Below are 16,012 nucleotides of genomic sequence, written 5' to 3' on the forward strand. Positions count from 1 at the left end.
CTCTTCTACTGCATCTGATCCATCTGTGCAGACCCTGTGGGTTTCAACCTCAGAGAGCTCGTTCTCAGCCCCTCATAGCTGCCCCTGGTCCAAGCATCCAGCACCTCCTGCCTTGATTGGCAAAGAAGCCACCTAAAAAGTGCTCCCTGCTCCCACTCCTGTCCCACAGTCTGTGTCCAACACAGCTGGCAGAGCAATCGCATTTAGATACGGTGAGGTCACCACTCACCTCTGCGCAGAGTCATCCAGAGGCTCCCCTTGCTGCTCAGAGCCAAAGCCCAAGTGCTGTAGACGCTACTCTCCCCCTTGCTCACCCTACCCCATCACATCCACTTCCTGGACACCGTGCACTATTTCCCCCTCAAGACCTTTGAAGGCAAGGGATTTTCTCTGTTTTTGTTTTGTTCACTGCTATATCCTTATCACTTAAGGACCAAGCTTGGGGGACGCCTGGGTGGCTCAGTGGTTGAGTGTCTGCCTTCAGCTCAGGTCACGATCCTGGGGTCCTGGGGTCAAGTCCCACATTGGGCTCCCCGTAGGGAGCCTGCTTCTTCCTCTGCCTGTGTCTCTGCCTCTCTCTCTGTCTCTCATGAATAAATAAATAAAATCTTTAAAAAAAAAAAAAAAAGAACCAAGCTTGGCACACTTTGTGCTCAATAGCAGTCTAATGAATGAATGAACTGAATGTGTCCACTCTGTGAGTTGTTTTTATTACCCTGTTTGGCAAATAAGGAAACTGAGACCCAAACAGTGGCAGAGACAAAATTCAGACTCAGGCAGGGCGGCTAACCCATCCCCATTCCAGTCAAAAGAAAGTTCTCATTCAGTCACATTTTGGAGACATAGACACCTTTGACAGTCAGCCTCAAAAGGCTAAGAGCTCAGTTTCAAGAGCAAAAATCTCAGTGTTTCTAAGGTAAGGCTGGCATAAACCACAAACATCTTAAGTTTTTGTCCAAAGCTCCTTCCTATGAACTGGGACAGAGTGTATCACTCAGGCTTCAAGTGATCTAAACCACGTATAAAATGCTGGGGATTTGGCTGTCAGTTCAGCAAACTCCTCTCTGGCAGATCTGGGGGGAGGGGCCTAAGAAAGAGAAGGCCTAACAAGGAGGCCTTAGCAGAAGAACCACTTTTCTCAGTAAGACAGTCCCAGCCAGCATCTTGTTCACTCAGGCTACAGAGGAGGCCTAGAGCCAGGAAGACAGTGGGGACACTGCGTGGGGGCTCTGCCTCCAGGTGAGGGAGGGGACGGTTCCTACTAAACCACAGGCTACACAAAAAGGAAATAAAACACATATGACCCTAAAACTATCCTGACAACAGCCAACTGGAAGAGTCAGAAAGTATTCTGGGATTTCAGCTTAGGGGGCACCTCTGGGCTAGCCCTAAGGAAAAACAACTATCATTATTCTACGAATGCAGAGAGAATGCTGGTCAAATGTTTACCTTTTATGGAACAGAGAAGAGCAGAAATGTGGATCCTTGGTTACTTGCTCTGACACTGGCACCTGAAGAGGATACTGACTTAGCTACTTACACACTAGGTGACCTAAGTGCCTCAGTTTCATCATCTGTGAAATGGGACTAATAGGAGGTCAAGGTGAGGACTAAGGTCAAGGTGAGGACTAAGAGTGAATACGTGTGAAGGGCCTGGTTCCCGTGGTACCTGGCACATGAGAAGTGCTTGATACAGGCTAGTTCTTAGGAAGGAAACATTTACTACAGTATATTAGCCCCACCACGTTTTGATAGAATTTCAAAAACAAAAAACAAGGGTTTGGGGTTAACTCATGGACACTTACTCCTTAACAAAACTCCTAGTATTTTTAGCCTTAAAAAAAATACTAATGGTTTGGTGTTGAATCTTTGGGAATGCCATTTGTAATTCGGTTGCTTTAAGGCTAACTGGGATAGATTCAAGATCCATGTAAGAAAACAATACAATGAAACCACACAAATTGGAAGTGAAAAAAAATCCAAGTCCTGTGGGCATTCCTTGCTCCCTACTTTAGGGCAAAGAAGTGAATTTTAATGCAAGAGGTATTACCAGACTGTTGAGGGCAGGATCCTAGTCCCCGTCAGGTGTACCCCAGGGAAGGCACTTCCCCAGTGGGCCCTGGTCTCCTCTATCAAAGAGCAGGACAGTGATTCTGAATGCACATCCCAGGTGCTTACTTCTGCTGCAGTCTCTGTTCATATCTGTGGTTGCACTAAGGTTTATTTAGGGGGGACAGGGTCCTACTTCTAAAAAGGAACCCTGTAACCAGAGCTTCAAGGTCCAAATCAAGCCAAGTGAGCTATGATTCCAATGGTTGAGGATTTTGCCCACACAACACACCTCAGAGAAGCAGTTTCCAAACCTGCTGGCACAGCAGGGGCCTTAGGGGCGGGAGTTGGGGTTCCCTAGAGCCAGGCTCAAGGCTCCGTGGACTGTTAAGTTTGGCAAGCACTTCTGTTTGGTGAAAAGCTCCGTGAAAGCTTCCACCAAGATACTTTTTAACTTCCAGCCAACACAGAGCATGGGGCCCTATGGAACTAGCATCTCTGGCTGCCATCATTGGAGAAGGGAGCACTCAGGCATCGAGAGTAAGCTCTGGAAATCAGCACACACTTCAGCCAGTCCCTGTCCTTGCTCTACCTACAACCCTGAGTGGGGAGGGAAATGCTTTTGAAAATTATGAGGCAGAGGCCCAACAAAACCCACATTCCAAAAGAGTAAATTCCAAACAATTTAGTATTGTACTGCTTCATAGGATTTCCCATCTAGACTCCAGCTCTTTGTTTTTTGTTTTTTTTTTTGTTTTTTTTTTTTTTTAATTTATTTATGATAGTCATACAGAGAGAGAGAGAGAGAGACAGAGACACAGGCAGAGGGAGAAGCAGGCTCCATGCACCGGGAGCCTGACGTGGGATTCGATCCCGGGTCTCCAGGATCGCGCCCTGGGCCAAAGGCAGGCGCCAAACCGCTGCGCCACCCAGGGATCCCCTAGACTCCAGCTCTTTGAATACGGAAACACCGACGCAGCACTCAGAACTAGGAGTAGTCGCTAGATATTTGCTGATTATTGGTGGACACCTGTCACACTACCATAGTCCTCGAGGCCATGATCACTGTGGCCTGTTTACTTCCTATATTAAAAAAAAAAAAGGCTCGTGTTCCATTTATTTCCTGTATTTAAAAAAGGGGGGTGCTGGGTGGCTCAGTGGTTTGGCGCCTGCCTTAGGCCCAGGGCGTGATCCTGGAGTCCCAGGATTGAGTTCCGCATCAGGCTTCCTGCACGGAGCCTGCTTCTCCTCTGTGTCTCTGCCCCTCTCTCTCTGTGTGTGTGTGTCTCTCATGAATACAAAATCTTTAAAAATATATATATTTGTCTTATATATATAAGACATATATAAGATTTATATATATAAGATTTTACATATTTTATATATATATAAAATTTCTGAACTTGTGTGGATGTTATCTTAAACTGTCAACCTGAGAACCACTGATAGTATGATTGGGGGATATTTGCAAATGTGGCTTCGGCCAGGCAGGACCAGGGCCAATCCTAGGACTGGACTGGGTGTACAGACAATAATCGGCCACAAGTGTCACCCTGTCCGTGTCAGACGTTTGGGCTTTGCTTCTCTGAAACAGTAACTGTTTATGTTACCCCGCACTTGTAGTAACATCCTGCCACAGGGGCCAGCACGTTTCCACGACTTTTACACTACCCAGAGCCCTGCTGTCTGCTCCTACCGTGAGAAAAACACCTCGGAGTGAGCTCTTTTCTGCATGAAAGTGCTGCCCCTCCCAAGAGCAAACAAGGCAGTGGCCCGGAGAGCCCAATCCACTGCCTCCTGCCGGGAAATCACTCGGGCAAAGTAAGAACCGGTTTAGGAAACGACTTAAGTTCTCCCCAGGGGCGCCCCACAGGCGGGGGAGGGGGCTGTCATTCTGAATGGCTCCCCGGTGGGGACCTGACGCCGCCTAGACACCTTCCAACGCGGAGACCCCCCCGAGAAGGAATGCGCTGTCGCCGCTGAGCCGTCTCTGGAAGTCGGAGAGGCTGCGTGGCGGACTTTTGTGTGATTTAGGTCAAGGGACACGGGCCATTGGGAGGGACCTAGCGCTGCCTGGGGACGGGCCCCGCCCGTGGACCGCACTCCCCGCAAACTGCGCTCCTCTCCCCCCGGGGGCGAGACGCCGGGCCGAGGCCTCAGCCAGGCCCTACGGGTGGGTGGGGTGGTCCCCGCCAGCGCCAGCTGCTGGGGCCGGGCGGACGCCCTGCGGGCCGGCCCCACCACGGGCCCCACCACGGGCCCCACCACGCGCCCCGCCGCCCCGCGCCCGCGCCCCCGCGCACCCACCTGCCGCTCCTCCGCCTGCAGCTCGTACTCCCCCCGCACCCGCAGCAGCTCCTGCTCCAGCAGCGCGCGCAGCCGCTCCAGCTCCAGCGCCTCGCGCCTCAGCGCCTCGGCCTCCTGCGCGCACAGCCGCGTCTCCTCCTCGGCCTCGCGCCGGCTCTCCTGGCCGCGCCGCAGCGCCTCCTCCAGCCCGCGCACCTCGTCCTCGTACAGCCGCGCCGTCTCCCGCCACGCCTCGGCCACCAGCAGCGCGTAGCCGTCGCGCACCTCCCGCAGGCGCGGCGGGGGCGCGGCGGGGCCGGGGCCGGGGCCGGGGCCGGGGGCGCGGGCGCGGTAGCTCAGGGTCAGGCGGGCGGCGCGCGCGCGCAGCTCCCGCACGTCCTGCTCGTGGGCCGCCTCGAGGCCGCGGCGCTCGGCCCGCAGACGGCCCAGCAGCTCCTCGAGGGCGGCGCGCGCGCCCAGCGCCTCCTGCAGCTCGCGCCGCTGCGCGCCCAGCTCGGCGTCCAGGCGGCCGCGGGCCGCGCGCTCCTCGTCGCCCAGCCGCCGCAGCTCCCACAGCTCGCGCCGCAGCGCGTCGCGCTCGCCCTCGGCCAGCGCCGTGGCCCAACTCAGCTCGTCCAGCTGCTGCCGCAAGCCGCGCGCCTCCTCGGCGAAGCGGGCCTGCCCCTCGGCCCACAAGGCCTCCTGCCCGCGCCGGCCGCGCAGCTCCTCCTCCAGGAGCAGGTTTTCGCGCTCCAGCTCCCGCACCCGGCACACGTAGTCGTAGAGCCGCGCGTTGAGCTCCTGCAGCTCGGCCTTCTCGGGGCCCGTGTGCAGCCGCCAGGAGAGCATCTTGCCGCGCCGGCCGGGTCCCTCCTGCCCCGGTCTTGTCCCCGCGTCCGCGCCGCTCCGGCCCCGCCGCTGCCCGGGAGGCCCGCAGACTGGGGCGGGAGCCGGCGCGCCGCGCCACTTAGCGGACCCGGCGGGCGGGAGCGGGCGCGGGCGCGGGCGCGGGCCGCGGCCTCCAGCCAATGAGAGCGCGGCCCGGCGCGGGCCCTGCGGCCGGACGGCGCCCCCTGCCGGAGTGACGCGGGCGCGGCGCGGGCTCCCGGCCCCGGCCCCCGCGGGCAGTCCCTGGGCCCGGCCGCCCAATAGCAGCCCAGTAACGGGCGGGCGGGCGGGCGGGCGGGCGGCAGGCTCTCTGGGCAGGGATCCTCGGAGAAGGGACGCGGAGGAGAGCTCCCCGCTGCTGCCCCGACACGCGCACCTGCAGCACCCCAGTGTCCCGGCGCCCATGGAAAGACACAGGAGCCGCCCCTAAGTGAGACAGCTGATCACTTACGCGAGACTTCTCATCCACGGTTCTGAAGCTCCGAGGCCTAAAAATTATATACGTACATATAATGTACACACGCAAATCTAATACACATACATATGCATACGCATGCGTGGATGTGCATTAAATATTCTATTTTAACCTAGTACATAAATACACATTCACTTGCCAGGGCTTCTGTATACAGCCAAGACCTTTCTTTTGTTATAGGTTGACTAGAGGTCCACGTTTGCCTTGTACAAACTACCCGTAGAAGACATAGTCTACACTTTCCAGTATCAGTTTCTTTCTTTTGGAGCGGGAACTACAAAAGATTGTGAAGTTCTCCGAGTGCAGAATTTTCACCAAACGTTTACAGTGCTCACTGTTCCGCCTAATGGGACAGCTGCTTTTTTCCAACATCGTGCCTCCACTTAATTGTCACAGAAACCATAGCTCTCTTTCGCACGCTTGCGTTTCATTAGTTTTCATGACAGTTATTGAAGTTACAAATGACAACGAACAGGTACCAGTAGCATTGGGGAGCATGAGAACAAACGCAGCTGGCCTTTGGTTGGAGTACCCCTGGATTGGTGGGGACAGAAGTGCATAGGGGAGGCCTGGAGAGTCATCCACTGACTTTGCAGTTGGCATGGAAAGGTGAGTTAGTCAGCAAGCTGGTCCAGGGCAGGTCCCTTGAGACAGCTTCCAGGGCTCTCCTTGTGACAGGCATAAATCTCCAACCACAAATGGGGCAGAGGTGGCCCTTTGTTTTTCTAGAGAACTCTTATCACAGACTCTATTCTGCGGGTAGTAGAAGTATCTTTCGATTTAGAATTCCTCCCCCTTTCTGCCAAGGCTAAGTTAGGGGAGGAAAAGAAGGGGCCAAGGCTTGGGGCAGGGACTCTGGACCCCTGTTGTTGTTCACCCTTCTCCCTTTCACCCAGGTGCACATTGCACCTGGCCCTTGCTTCTCAGGCCACACTGCTGCTACGATGTCATTACCCAGACCTGTCCAGGGGTCCTATCAGCAACAAGCACCTTTCCTGGACCACGCCGGGACACCAGGGCACTGTGGCAAGCTCGCACAGCTACCTGGACTCAGCACACTGCCATTTATTTTCAATTCTTCAGCTCGCCAGGCTACCAGAGGTTCTGCTGGCCCACCTCTCCTGGCTTGGCAGGTGAGAAGGGCCTTCTCAGGACCCAGTGGGTCTCCCAGCAGGATGCTTTGCTCTGACTCATTAGGTTTCCCTTGCCTGGATGCCCATCATGGTCTTAAACTTTGAAAGCCGAAACTTTCCCCCTAAATCTGCTCTAAATTCTGTCCTTGAGAAATGACTGGTTTGGGGTACAGTGGCCCACTTTGGGGAAAGAGAAATAGGGCACTGGGCAATAGCAAGAGAAAAGCAAAAGTACCACTGGTTAATCCCTCAAAATAATGTCCTGCTGCATCAATTTAATTCTCACAAAACTATAACTCAGAGAAGTTGAGCAACTTGCTTGAGGACACACAGTCCCTAAATTTGGGAACAGAAGTATTAGAAGTTGTGACCACAGGGGCAGATTTGACCAGGCAGGGTCCAGCCAGGAAACAGAGGCACACTCAAAAGGAAGGGAATGGTTACTGGGATGTAACGAGAAGACTTTACAAAGGGTTAGATGGGATGCAGAAGCATCAGGAATTAGCAAGAGCTGGAAGCCAAAGAGCTGTTAGCACCCTAGGGGCAGAAGAAGGGAGAAGTGTTGGAGGAGCCTGGAGCTCTGGAAGGGGGGCCCTAGAGGATCAGGAGCTGCAGAATGCATCCCAGGAGGGAGCAGGTGAAGAAAAGCCCAAACCTTCCCTCTTCCCGTCCTCCCATCTCCTGCAGATGCGGTAGAGCAGATTTAGATTTAGCAGATTTAGATTTAGATTTCTCATTGTGGAAACAGGAGTCACTGCGGCCTAGCAGTGGTGTGCTGGGCCCAGCTTTACCGGCTTGTAAGAGCCAAATGTTAAATTTTCAGGAACTTTGTGAGTCCGTTGTTAAACAGCCATTGTTAAAAATAAAATTAGGCAAGTTTTCCGCGCACCTTGAGGGAGAGCGGCAGTTCTCCCAACCTCCCGGCAGGGGGCGCTGCGAGAGGATGGCGAGCCTAGAAAGGGCTCCAGGGCCGCGGCGGGCACCGGCTCCAGTCTGTGTTCAGAGGCGCTGCGGCCCAGAAGCAGAGAGGGCTCCCAGCAGAATTTCAGGGAAAGCTCTAGAAGCAGGGAGGGCCTGTGTAGGGGTTGGGAAGTGGGAATAGCAGGTGGTTTCTCTACCTGGAGGATCCGAAACACTGTGCCCCGGGGGCCCGAGGTGGGCCTCCCAAGCTAGGTGGAAGGATTGGGGGAGGAGGATTATGGACTCCCCTCGAACAGTTCATGCCACCCTTCAATCCATTGCCTGAGGGGAGGCAGAAAGCCAGGACAGAAATGTCTTCCTGGTGAGTTTTAAGGGCTTGAAGAGGACTCCTGACTAGATCAAAATCGGGAAGGAAATCCTAGGGCCTCAGAGCAGAAGGCTGAGGGAAGTCTCTCCTCCCAGGAGACCAGAAACGGTTCCCTAAGGTGGGGGATGGGAGGAGCAATGGAGGGCAGTGGTGAAAGCACAGTAGATCCTAGAGAGCTTCTAGGGAGGGGAGCCTTGTACTCCTTTCCCAGCAACGCCTCAGGGAGACACCAAAATCCCAGCTACATCGTGAGCTCCAAGAGCAGGGGCCTTGTGCCCAGCTCCCCAGGTGCATCCTTGGAGGGGGTATGGCAGGCCTGAGGGGCAGGGCTGCAGTCATGGCCAGGGAAATCTTTTGGAGGTGTCCACTCCCAGCATGAGGGAGGCCAGGAGACAGAGCACCACCCAGAAGTGGCAGAGGGCCTAAGGGAGCCACTTAGACACAGAACAGGGTGACTCCAGCAGGGCCACAACCAGCTCCAAGATGCCCTCTGTGCAAATAAGAAAAAGGAGATGAAAGAGTCAGAGGTACGTGGCCTGGCCAGTGGGTAGTCTGTTGGTGCAAAGAAAAAGTATCTTTTCCTCAGGAGAGAAGTGGTCCTGTACCTACATCCACAGCTTAGCAAGCACAGCACAGTCTGGATTTTATTCCCACTCATCTCATCATCCAGGTATGTCTCTGCCGTAGGCAACCCATTCAACTGTCCATGGGAGCCCACCGTCCCAGCTTCTGCCTCGGTGGATGAAGACCAAGGGCCTGTGAGGTGAAGTGGAAAGCTGGTGGATGCCAGCACAGGCAGGTGACACGAGGACCAGGTAGGCCTCAACCTCGGTGCCCTGGCACTGGTTAAGTCCTCAAGAATGCTAGTGCAGCCCAAAGGAAGGAGGATAGAGCCTTGAACTGATAGAGGATGAGTTTTCATCACCCTCATGGAAATTGGGGCCCTAAATAGAAATCAGGCTGAAATATAGGGAAAAACAGATCTGTTATTATTGCCTGCACACCCAAATTTGGTCTGGGAGGCACACCTGCTATCCTGCAGGTTTGGCGAGGTAGAAAATGAAGGATGCAGGGTGGGGGAAATGCACTGGGTCTGAGCTGGGCGCAGTGGCATAGAGTAGATTGAGCTCTTTCATGTCCTGGCCCTTACTACCAGCAGGACCTTGGGCACCACCACCTCTCTGAGCACATTTCCTTATCCACATAATAATGAAGACAGAGTAACACATAGAGAGCCTGTGGGTTGGATGAACTAGTCCTTGCATAGACTTTACCATGTGCCAGGCACAGTTCTGAGGGCTTTACGTGGATTAATTCATATCAGCAGCACAGCAATGTATGAAGTGGGTATTAGCAATTCTATTTTAATGGCGAGGATACTAAGCCACAGAGCATTCAACTTGCCCAAAGCCATGCAAGTAAAAAGTACAGGATTTGAGCCGTCCCTGCTCATACTCATTCCACTAGACTGGCTGTTATACTATGAGAAACTTGTCGCATAGCACCTGGCGGACAGCACCCAGAAAATATTGGTCATCCTTTTGGGCGGATCCCTGAAGCCCAGGAATGACACAGAAGTTCATAGCCAGGGGTCTACCAGGAAGGCCAGGTAGATGGGGCCAACGCAGGTGACACACAGCTCAGCGGAGTCCACAGCTTAGTGGGGCTAGGGAGGGCAGGAGAGCAGGCAGGGACTAGTCTTGGAACCTTCCAGACTCCATTTCTTCGTCTGTAAAGTGAGGATAACTCTTCCCTCATAGGATTGCTACGGAGACTAAATAGAGAATATAAAGGCATTCAGGACAAGGCGTCTTTATGCCCTAATACATTCAAAAAACTATTTGAATCCAGCCACTCTTGCTTGGAGCTGGGAGTGTTCCCCACTCTGTCACAGCTCTCTGGCTATTTCAAGAAAGCAGATCATTTGTTTATCACTGTTTCGTAGGAGCGCAGCAGGTGTTTACTGGGGATACATATAGGCTGCCTTTTTAAAGGTGCAAAAATAGCATTTGTCATATGAAAAAAATGCACAGTAACTTAACCTGCATAACCTCCCTCCCCTAATTTGGAAAGTCGTGTCATATACATTACAAATGAACTTGGGAAGGGCCCCAAATGGCAGAGAGACCTCCCCTGGTTAATCTTCCCAAGAGAAACAAGACTCACATTTCATCCTCAGAACTAAAAAAAGAAGAATCTTCTATCAACGAGGAACAGCACGTTTGCCATTACTGCCCTTAAAAATACATTTTCCGTGGAGTTTGTTGATGGTGGCCATGACCAGATCATTCAAAAGCTAGTCCCCTTTCCGTGCTGGAGGCTGAGCTGGGGCCCTGGGGCCACAGAGCAGAGGGAGACACAACCCCTTTGCTCTGGGACCCAGGGTCTGGGGAGTGCAGAGGCTCAAGGAGGGCTGCTGTCTTCCCCTAGTAGCCCTGTAAGTGTGTGCTTCCTCTCCTTCTTGGCAACCACCAGTTGCTCAGCAGGACTTCTCTCTGCCTCCATCTTGATTTTCCAATCCAGTCTCATGGCTTTACATATCAACCACAGGCCAGTGACCCTCAAATGGGTAATTCCATCTCAGATTGCTCTTCTGAGCCTGTTGTGTCTTGGGTCAGGGCTCTGTTTCGGACATGACCCTTACATATTCCTACTCTTAACAGGAGAGCCATACGGGTGCTTTGGGTCCCTGAATATCTGGTAATTTGGAGCTGGCTCTGGGTACTCAAACACTTTGGAAAGAAGTGCTGTTCCCCTTTCTCCAGTATGAATGGCTGTCATTCCCTGGGGGAAGGCTCTGCGGAACGCAACTGTACTGACTTACCATGGAGTTTGCCAGGTTCTGCCTTCACCGGGTGGCTTCTGGGTGTGAGAACTGACTCAGGACTGGAAATCGGGCCATGACTTACCATAAGAAAATTGAGTGATGACTTAGCATAGGGGTGGTTTTGATTATGTATTTATTAGTGATATTTTTGTCAGCAGCCCCATTTATCTTTCCCCTAGGAACACCATGTTCTGTGAATCATCTCTGTAGATCCCTTAGGTCATCTCCCCTACCCCTTCCAACCTTGCAGCTCATTATGGTAATTGTACTCATCTTGCCTCTGATACTTACAAGACTGCCACCTGCCCTCCACCAGGTCTGTGTCCACAGCGTGTCAGCGGTGCCTGGGTTAGCACCAGCAGCAGCACCTAGAACATTTTAGAAATGTACATTCTCCAGCCCCAAGCTCAGACCTACTGTCTCAAATGCTCTGTATTTTGACGAGCCCTCCAGTGGATTTTAATGCATGCTAGGGTATGAGCAGTACTACTGCATTATTATCCCTATCAGAGATACTAGTTCTATATCCTCTCCTACCGGTTGTCTGTCCTCTTGCAGAAGACAGGCACCAGGGAGCTTCTCAATGATGTCTTGCCCCTCGCCCGTGTGTGCCTTTCCAGTTTGGTAGATGGAGTGTCCACACAGCCTCCACAAACATGGCTAGCCTGCTGTGTTTCTGGACTGATACCCACTTCTGCTATCTTTTGTTCCCTTCCTCTAGTTTCCTCCCATCCTACTGCCATCTCTACTTCATTTAAAGTGGACCGGCCCAACAGCAGGCTGGCACAATTGTCCAGGGCCCCTGTGACAGGAGGGTGCCCCCACACCAATAGATGCCCCCTGACCCAGCTTTCTAGCTGGTCCTGACCCAGTTCCCAGCTCATCCCTGCTGACAGCCAGGGCCTGGAACAGCTTTGGGGCTGAACTCCTTTCCTTCCTATGCAGGCCCAGCACTTCCCCTATCAGGTATGCTGAGGTTTCTCCCTAGATATAGGTCCAGGAGGCCAGGAGGGAGGTGGTGGTCAATCCCAAAGGCAAGCATTGTCCTGGAAGGCACCTGCCTCATGTGTGGCCTCTGTATCATCTTCTCAAAGGAGATGGGAGGGGGTTTTATATTCCACCAGTGGGAATGGGTCACTTTGTGGGTGCAGGGGAATCTGGAGGCCCTAGGTTCTTGCCTACAGTACCCAAGTACCTCTGTCCCAAATCTCTGAGTCCCACTCTTGCCCCATTGGTGCCCTGACTTCAATATAGGAAACTTGCCTGGAATGAGAATGCAGGCTTCTCAGAACTATTACCCCCTCTATGCATAAGTATTGTACCTCGTCTTCCCCTCTGTCTGCCTCCTGCCTGCAGGAGAACAACTGACTAGGTGCTCTAACTCTCACACTTGGCTTTCAATCACTGAGGAATAGGTTTGAGATGGACATTTTTCTCTCTTAGTGACTCAGTGGCACTTGGAAAATCACTGAATTCCACACTCCTTCTAGTTCACGTTTTCTCCAACCTTCTCAAAAGCCCACAATATTGCATCAGCTAATGCCTGCCTTCTGCCTGTAATCTGTCTCAATTTATCAAGATATTAGCCATCACACCATGACAGCATGTCAGGAACTATCAATACTCCTACCCACTAGCAGGGAACAATTCAAAAATTAAGTTAAGAAAACAATTCCATTTGCAGTGGCACCAACACACACACACACACACACACACACACACACACTCCAACCCCCCCCCCCCCAAAAAAACAACCCATAGGGACAAAGTTAACAAAAGAAATGTAAAACTTGGCAGCCCTGGTGGCGCAGTAGTTCAGCGCCGCCTGCAGCCCGGGCGTGATCCTGGAGACCCTGGATCGAGTCCCATGTCAGGCTCTCTGCATGGTGCCTTCTTCTCCCTCTGCCTGTGTCTCTGCCTCTCTCTCTCTCTCTGCATCTCTATGAATAAATAATAAAATCTTTAAAAAAAAAGAAATGCAAAACTTGAACTAAAGAAGCTAAAGAAGACCTAAGCAAATGGAAAGACTCCCATGTTCATGGATTGGAAGATTTAATATTGTTAAAATGGCAAAATGTACACACAACCCATGTGTACACATATGTCTATATTTTTGTCATCTAGCTAGCTATCTACAAACATGAGCCCATACTGATCCTTCCAATTCCAACCCGCAAGGTTCATTATAACCTTCTTTCCCCCCTTTGCTTATTTATTTATAACTTCCTTCTCTGACAGTGAGAAGCCTAGTTCTTCTTATCCACAGTATATTAACTTATTTGTTCAACCCTGGTGTACATGTAGTTTCTCTGTAGTCTTTTCAAAACCTAATTCAGATTACTCCTCTGCTCAAATCCCTCCCATACCTTCCCATTTCATTCAGACTAAATCTAAAATCCTTGACTTCCTATGATCTTCAAGGCTCTACAAGACAAAGATCCTGGGATGCCTGGGTGGCTCAGCAGTTGAGTATCTGCCTTTGGCTCAGGGTGTGATCCCTGAGTCCCAGGATTGAGTCCCACGTTGGGCTCCCTGCATGGAGCCTGCTTCTCTCTCTGCCTGTTTCTCTGCCTCTCTCTCTCTCTCTCTCTCTCTCATGTGTGTGTGTGTGTGTGTGTGCGTGTCTCCCTGAATAAATAAAAAAAATCTTTAAAAAAAAAGACATAGATCCCTAATACATATTGATCTGCTCTTCCTTGCACTTCAACTCTAGATACTTTGGCTTCTTTATTGCACCCCAGAAGTGGGGGTGCTAGAAGGATTTTTGAATGAAAACAGGGAAATAAGAGAACTTCTCAGGGGTAATAGAACTATTCCATACCTTGACTTTGGTGGTGGGAACACCACTGCATACATTTGTGAAAACTCCTTGAACTACACACTTAAAATGAATGAATCTTGTTGTATGTCAAGGATACCTCAATAACGTTGATTTTCTTATTTTTATTTATTTTATTTTTAAAAAAGATTTTATTTATTTATTCATGAGAGATACAGAGAGAGAGGCAGAGATGTAGGCAAAGGGAGAAGCAGGCTTCCCACGGGGAGCCAATGTGGGACTCAATCCCAGGATCCCAGGATCACACCTCAAGCTGAAGGCATGCTTAACTGCTGGACCACCCAGGCATCCCAAAGTTGTTTTTTTCTTTTTTTAAAGACATTTGTATGGAGCAATATTACCCATTTGAAATGTCATTTATAGGTTTCTAGAATATTTTTAAATAAGCACATAACTGATAAAGCTTTCCATGTTTGCATTCACTCCTGCTTAAAATCATGTCCCTTTTCACTGTGGTATGTTTCCCATAGTGAACTCTTGGGTTTTAGCAGAGAATCCAACATGATCTGTTGGACCTGGCTGCCTCTCTCTCCTCTCATAGTGAACAAATCATTATCCATCGGTGGCCTTCAAACTGCTTTGTTGGTGACCACAATGGAAAGGAAATACAGCTTACATTGAACACACATGAAAGTAACTGAAACAAAAGTTCTACAAAACAATGCTTATCCCTCCAATGTTTTTATCTTTCTTAAATGGTGGTTTGGATCTACAAATTTAACATTAGGACTCATTGATGGAGTTTTAACAATAACTTCAAAACTCCTCATCTAAATGATGCTATCTATAATTTTAATCAGTAACATTGACCTGGCAGTTGTCAACATCCGTGGTTTTTCTAAATGTGATGGCTAATGTGTCAGCTATGGAACATTCTTAATTGACCTCCATTAGTCATCCCACTGCCCCCACCTTTCTGAAAGTTCATAGTCTTTCTCAGGGAAATGCAACCCCCAGCCCTAGTTCATGCTTTCTAACCTCTTACCACCTGTTCAGGAAGACATCTCAAAGACCAAATCAGGGCAGCCTTCGTGGCTCAGTGGTTTAGCGCTGCCTTCAGCTCAGGGCCTGATCCTTGAGTCCCAGGATCAAGTCCCATGTCAGGCTCCCTGCACAGAACCTGCTTCTCCCTCTGCCTGTGTCTCTGTGCCTCTCTCTCTCTCTCTCTCTCTCTCATGAATAAATAAATAAAATATTAAAAAAAAAAAAGACCAACTCACAGGCAGGTAAATCAGTGGGCAAAGATGATTCTCCAAAATGAACATTGACTCACCAACTGTACTTACACTTTTCTCCACTGAATTTGGAGACTGTCTGATGACCTAGATAGCCATGGTCAGGTAGCTGCTTTAATTTCTTGATCACAGAGTATGAGCTCCACCAGTAAAAACAGCGGTGGCAGCTAAGGCAAGTGGCACTCTCAGAAAAGCCATCTGAGTCCTCCTTCCAGACAACCCCAAATTTTAGTCATCAGTAGCCAATAAAATGATTCAGAGCTTGGGCCTGTGACTAATACTGCTGTGTTTGAACCTCATACAGTTAGGTTTGGAGACATCAGGGTCTCTCAGCCCAGCCCCACCCCACTTGTCCCCATTAGCCTAAAGCCACCCTTATTTTCAGGCCCAACTCAAATATCACCATATCCACAAAATCTTCCCTGATGGTGCTTCTGACTGCAGGTCTGAACTCTAGGGTCTTCATTTGTAACTCCAGGGAAATGTTCTCCATTCTCCCAGGTAATCTCATTCAGTGTATTCTGCTCCTCCCTCAGCCTACGACCTGGTGGGCAGGAATCATGAGTATATTCATCACCCTGGAATCTCTATGCTGCCTAGTCTGGTCTTTGCTTTTGACAATCACCAAGTAAAATAGGTAGTTGCTAAATTGAAATGTCCTGAAATATGGAAACTCCAGGTTCAAGTCCTGGTTTGGGTATCAACCAAAGGTATGAACTTGGCCAACTCAATTCATGTCTCTGGGCCACAGCTTCCGTGGCTGTAATTGAGGGAACTGGACTATGTTATCTCTAAGGTTCTATGCTATCCGGTCCACGTCATGGCTCCCAAGGATCCTGCTTTCTGTTATTCACTCCCTGACTGTACCAGGGAGAGTGGGCATGACACCTGAATTTGGGTTATTCTTTGTCACTCTTTCCTTAGGATCACCTACTCTCGGGAAGGTCAAATGCCAGTCTTTGGAGAAGCCTGCAGTGAGGAACTGAAGCCTC

At 50.9% G+C, this 16,012-nt stretch overlaps 1 protein-coding gene across 1 annotated transcript in view; it reads right to left on the reverse strand.

Moving 5' to 3' along the window:
• The window catches only part of SYNM (synemin), a 28,481-nt gene extending 23,194 nt beyond the window's left edge, over nt 1-5,287 (reverse strand). The window contains 1 exon segment of the mRNA XM_025438209.3: nt 4,357-5,287. Coding sequence (XP_025293994.3) covers nt 4,357-5,184 — 828 coding nt within the window. The 5' untranslated portion in view covers nt 5,185-5,287.
• Between the last annotated feature and the right edge of the window lie 10,725 nt (nt 5,288-16,012).

Source organism: Canis lupus, chromosome 3, assembly GCF_003254725.2.
Source record: "Canis lupus dingo isolate Sandy chromosome 3, ASM325472v2, whole genome shotgun sequence".
Lineage (NCBI taxonomy): Eukaryota > Metazoa > Chordata > Mammalia > Carnivora > Canidae > Canis > Canis lupus.